This window comes from Prionailurus viverrinus, chromosome D4 (assembly GCF_022837055.1).
Source record: "Prionailurus viverrinus isolate Anna chromosome D4, UM_Priviv_1.0, whole genome shotgun sequence".
Lineage (NCBI taxonomy): Eukaryota > Metazoa > Chordata > Mammalia > Carnivora > Felidae > Prionailurus > Prionailurus viverrinus.
Window position 1 is genome coordinate 6,001,914 of NC_062573.1, and position 6,104 is coordinate 6,008,017.

General features: G+C 40.3%; 1 protein-coding gene across 1 annotated transcript; it reads left to right on the forward strand.

Annotated features, from left to right (window-relative positions):
- The first annotated feature begins 4,713 nt into the window (after positions 1-4,713).
- On the forward strand, positions 4,714-5,650 carry LOC125150636 (olfactory receptor 1N1). The gene is given in 4 exon segments (XM_047830769.1): positions 4,714-5,014; positions 5,017-5,180; positions 5,182-5,535; positions 5,537-5,650. Coding segments are annotated over 4 exon segments (933 nt in total).
- The last annotated feature ends 454 nt before the right edge of the window (positions 5,651-6,104 follow it).

Sequence of the window (6,104 nt, forward strand, 5' to 3'; positions counted from 1 at the left end):
GAAACAATGGAAGTGTCCATCAGGAGATGAGTGATATAGAAGCTGTGAGACACACACACATACAGACACACACACAATGGAATACTCTTCAGCAATAAAAAAAAAGAATGGAATCCTTCCGTTTGCAAGAATACGAATGGACCTTAAGGATATTATGCTAAGTGAAGTAAGTCAGATGGAGAAAGACAAATACTGTATATGTGGCTCTCACTTATATGTGGAATTAAAAAAATACCAAAAAACCAAAAATCCCATACTTATAGACAAAGGAATCAGATTTATGGTTTCCAGAGGTAGGGGTTAGGAGTTTGGGGAGTTTGAATAAGGTGGTTAAAAGGTAGAAACTTTCAGTTATAAGATAAATAAGTACTGGGGATATAATATACAACATGATGCCCATAGTTAACACTACTGTGCAGTATATTTGAAAGCCGTTAAAAGAGTAGATCCTAAGAGTTCTCATCACAAGAAGAAAAGGCAATTTTTTCCTTTTTTTTTTTTTGGTATCTATATGAGATGATGGATAAGTAAACTTACTGTGGTCATCATTTTACAATATATGCAAGTCAAGTCACTATGCTGTACACCTTAAACTTATACAGCGTTGCATGTAAATTATATTTCAGTAAAACTGGGGGAAGAGATGATTACAGGAGGGGAAAAATACTGAACTCAATTCCACTGGAAAAATAAAAAAGGCAGGAGGACTTTTTTTTTAAAGTAAGCTCTACACCAAATGTGGGGCTTGGACTCATGACCCTGAGATCAAGGGTCACATGTCCTACTGACTGAGCCAGCAGGTGGATTTTTAACTGCTAGGGTGAGCTAGTGGAAAAGCACTGGAGGCTGTTATAAGGCAGTTACTGTGATTAGACTGTGTTTGCTGACTGGCATCCACTAAAGTAGGGCTCCTACCCTTCCACAGAGACTAGGAGATAAGTATGTTCTTTCTTCACGATTGCATTTTAAAGAGATGGCTCCCAGGCCCTTAAGAAAGACATTCCCAGGTTGTACAACTGTCAAGAACATGAGAGAAGACTTATATCTCAAAGGGGCAGAGAAAAAAATTAACTCTGTAAGTCTTCTAAAGTAAAGCTCTAAGAAAGTGGAGGTCAGGGGCCCACAGCCAGGAGAAACTGCCTACAGCTTTGTCAAGTTGAGGGCAATGTTAAGACCATCTTGATCACCACTCTCTCACTTCTCCCCTCACCACTCCCTTTCTACTTTTATCTGTCCTTGTGGGGTTTATGACTTTTTTAAAAAATCACTTTACTTTTAGCAGAATTTTAGGAGAGTGTAAAATTAGATACATGACTTTTTAAAAAATTTTTAATGTTTACTCATTTTTGAGAGACAGAGGCAGAGCACAGTTGGGGGTGGGGCAGACAGAGACAGGGAGACACAGAATCTGAAGGAGGGTCCAGGCTCTGAGCTGTCAGCACAGAGCCTGATGTGGGGCTAGAACTGTGAGATCATGACCTGAGCCTAAGTTGGACACTTAACCGACTGAGCCACCCTGGCGCCCCAGGATACATGACTTTAATATAACATCTTTAACTGGAATCCCGAGAATTCTTTCAGAAATATATATCATATGCCTCTAAACTCTTTGCAGCAGCTTCCAGATTTCTTTATAGGAAGAAATTAGGAACAGGAATTTTGTTGCAAGTGAGAAAGCTAGGATATTTATTTACAGAGAAAGTGCATTTTTGCATGGACTGTTTACAAATCAATACAAACAGCATAACTCCTTAATGCTACCACTTAACAGAGAAAAAGTAACAGCTTCCAAAATTTTTTAATGAAGCCAGTACTATACTAATTTGGTCTATTATGAGAGATTCAGACAGTAAATTGGGCAATTATGAATGTTAGCTCTAACAAGGCTCTAGGGAACTCTGTCCCATGGCTCCCTGTCTGCAGGTGCCCAAAGTGGAACCCTCTTCAGCTTTCTCCTGTTATTAGCCTGATGAGCCAGCTCCCTGTTTCTGAGTTTCTCAGTTCAGGTTTCAAAAGACAAACATAAAATGCCTCAAAACTCCTGAATACCTGTGTTGAAGGGGATCAGAGTACCACATGTCCCAGAGCATCTTAAAAATCCAGTACAGAACTTCTTTGTTCCAGCTGATGAATGTAACTAAGATAACTCTGGCCTTCCCTTCAGATTTATCCTTGGCTTGGTTTTGCAATCCTTTGTTGATCTCTTAGGCTTCTTGTCTAGAATCCTTCTCTCTCTTGCTCTCTCACTCTTGCTCTTGCTCTCATTCTCCCTTTTCCCCTCTAAACTTATTTTTAACCTCAGCTTAGCAAGCTCTTTTTTGCTTCTGTATTTATTATTCTTGATCCTAAATTCTGATTCCAGTAAATCCCATTACAAACGTTGTCAAGAAGAATCTGAGCTCTTCCTACCTTCCTCCCAAATTAAGGACATCTGCAATGACTTCTTCTTAGCAACCAGAGTAGCAGTAAGAAGGGAAACTTGAGACAAACTACAGGCTAATAGTTATTGCCTTTGTAATATCCTCTCCATCATGTCGAAGCCAGCTCTTACTTGTTGGCAGACACAGTAGATGAGGAAGCAGTGGAGGTAAGTAAAGGGATCTTACTACCCTGTGATGACAGAGACACAGGTTGCCCTAAGGTTCAGGAAGCACCTCATTGTTGTCTCTAGGATCTACAAAGTTTTCTGAGACTTTAGACAGGATTAAGGATGAGAAACCCTTTTAGGGAAAGGAAGAACCAAAAGATAGAACAAGAGATATTAGCACAAGGCCCTTGAGTACAGCTTTGGACACTTTTAGAGGATTTCTGATGTTAACTGGTTGGTAGTATAGACTGAGGGACCTCTATAGGAATAGTCTGATCAAGGGATTGTATGCCAACAGAGATAATTAAAGAGATACAGATCTTCCCTAAAATAAATTGCAATCTCTTTGAGGTCTCCAATGGAAATGAATGGACTCATTCACTAAAGGTAGGATCTGTATGCCAGGAACAGCATGTCTGCTGGTCTGCATCACCTTCCTCTTGAGAAGATACACATCAGTTGGGTCTTAAGAGAGTCTCCTGCCTCCAGGACATGGTTATTAGAATGTGCCCAGTTACAGAGCCTAACCTTTGTGAGGCATTACATTTGCCATTGAGAGATAGAGTAGGGGAGAAAATAGCTTGTGGCACCTGGTCTCTCAGGGTAAGTAATATAGCTCTGAGATGTGTTCCCCAATTAGTGTAGGATTCGGCAGTAGATAAATATGTGATGGTTCTCAGTTATTGCTCTTGCTAATGTTTGAAATATTAACTTCAAAATAGAAAAAATCCTTCAATATATCTTGTATTGGTTTGGAGGTGGTTTTTTCTTTAGGTGTGGACTCTGAATAGAGATTGGGAGTAGGGATGTATTTAGATCTGTAAGATATTGATAAGAAAAATCATGAAAAATGGAAAGGTAGCTGACTGAACAGAAACAGTTCTAGTCTGAGAGCCTAGATACTCTGATTCTTATACTATCTCCCTCTAAGAAGCAGTGTTAACTTTTACAGTCACTTCACTTTTCCAAAACTTTGCTTAATCATCTATGAAGCATATGGAGCAGTTGAACTAAATGAAGTTTTCTTAATCCCTATTGAGCATCAAAATACCTGAGGAGGGTTTAGTTTTAGTTTTAGTTTTTTAAATACAGGTACCCAGACTATCTCATAGATAACTTAACTCAGTATGTCTGAGGATTCTGTACTTTTAGAAATCATCTCACAGACCAATGTTTGAGGACCTCTGGACCAGATGATTCTGTAGGGTCTATCTCATTCGTAAACTTCATTGTTTTTCTATAAAAGACTAGTATCCAAGATAGAAAGGGCAAGCGAGGCTAAAGCTATGAAAGTAGAAATTTTGAGAGACTAAATGTTTGAAGGTATCTAGGTATTCTATCTATATTGACTGATGATGCTGTCTCTGGTGTCCAATGCTATGGGTTGAAATTCTGTGCCTAATATTTATAAGCTGTGAGTCCCTCTGTATGTTAGTCAATTCTCTTCCCTATACAATTGTAGGAATAATAATATCTGCTTCCTAGTGCTATTTGAGGAGTAAAGGAGATGATCTGTATGAAGTGCTTAGTACAGTGGCTGATAAGTGTAGTAAGTGGCTGGTAAATGTCAGCTATGCGATGATGATGATGCCAGTGACAAAAAAACTCAAATACAAGAGGGAAAAAATACAGAACTCCTTATTTCCCATTTAAGAAGAAATGATACAGAAATAAAGGAACATGAGTTTATATGCCCTTCCCTGTAAAATGAGATATTGTGGTAGTTTAAAAAAATTGTATGAATTTTGGGGCTACCAAGAGAATGTAAAATTCAACTCCTCTCAGTCTACTCATGTACTGGGCAAAGCAACGGTGAAGCTGATATGGGATGGTAGACCTCGTTCAAGGCTTGGTAATGCCAGGACTGAAAAGTACCCAGAGCCTCCTTAGAAGAGTATAAAATATTGACCAGAGGGAAAGAGAAAAGAAAGGAAGAATCTATGAGATTCCTAAAAAAGAGGAAAAAGAGGGAAGTAGAGTCAGATTAGAAGTGAAGTCAGATTAGGGAAGATAATGAATATAAAGAGAGATTTGGAAGTTAGAAGATTTGAGAGTCATCACATGTAGACTTCTAGAAGAAATCTAGCATCTAACTCTCCTCCCTAGCTTCCAGATGCTGCAGAGTCATGGAAAACCAATCCAGCATCTCTGAGTTTTTCCTCCAAGGAATATCCAAGTTACCAGAGCAAAAGCAGTTCCTCTTTGGAATTTTCCTGTGTATGTATCTTGTCACTTTAACTGGGAACATGCTCATCTTCCTGGCCATCAGATCAGACCCACACCCCCACACCTCCACGTACTTCTTTCTGACCAACCTGTCTTTTGTCGACATAGGTTTAACATCTTTCACAGTTACCAAGATGCTGGTAAATGTGCAGACTCAACGTCACACCATTTCCTATGCTGGTTGCCTCACACAAATGTATTTCTGATGTTTGGCGATCTGGAGAGCTTCTTCCTGGCTGTAATGGTGTATGACCATTATGTGGCCATTTGCCGCCCTCTCCACTACTCCACAGTCATGAGCCCCCAAGTCTGTGCCCTGCTGCTTGCATTGTGCTGGGTCCTCACCCACACTGTTGCCCTGACTCACTGTTGCCCTCCTCATAGCTTGGCTGTCCTTCTCTGTTGCTGGGGAAATAGCTCACTTTTTCTGTGACATAACTCCTATCCTGAAGCTGTCATGTTCCGACACTCACATCAGCATGTTGATGGTTTTTGCCATAGGAGGCACAGTACTCATTGTCCCCTTTATCTGCATTGTCATCTCCTACATCCACATTATATTGGCCTTCCTAAGGGTCCAAACTCCTGGTGCAGAAAGCAAGGCCTTTTCCACCTGTAGTTCCCATCTCTGTGTCATCTGTGTGTTCTATGGGACACTCTTCAGTGCCTACTTGTGCCCTGCCTCTGTTGCCTCTGAAGAGAAGGACATGGCAGCAGCTGCAAGTGTACACTGTGGTGACCCCCATGTTGAGCCCCTTTATCTATAGACTGAGGAAAAAGGACATGAAGGGTGCCCTTAAGAGGCTCCTCAGTCACAGGAGAATTTTATCCTCTTAGATGCAGTGATGGTGGCTTTTCATTAAAGCCACAAACTTGGCTTCAGTTTTGGGTCTGCCACATACTAGCCATAAGATTGTAGTCCCATTACCTATCCACTCTGAGCCTTAGTCTTCTCATCTATAAAATGGAGATAGTTACCTCTATCCTCCAGTAAGGTGACTGGAGGACTAGATGAACTGAGATAAACTCTGAAGTGCATTTTGTATAGTGACAAATAATAGTAGGTTTTCAATAAGTGAAAGCTATTTTTATTACTGCTGTAAGTTTTCGTCCTTGCCCCCACTCAAAAAGTCAAAACAATCCTTTCTCTGAGATTCACTCATTCAACAAATATCTACCAGACCCCTGCTAGGTGCTGGGAGCTAAGTGCTAAGAGCTAAGGAACTTAAGTTCCTTAAGTGCATGGGATAAGACCAAGTCCCTGCTTTCATAACACTTCCATTTCCAGATT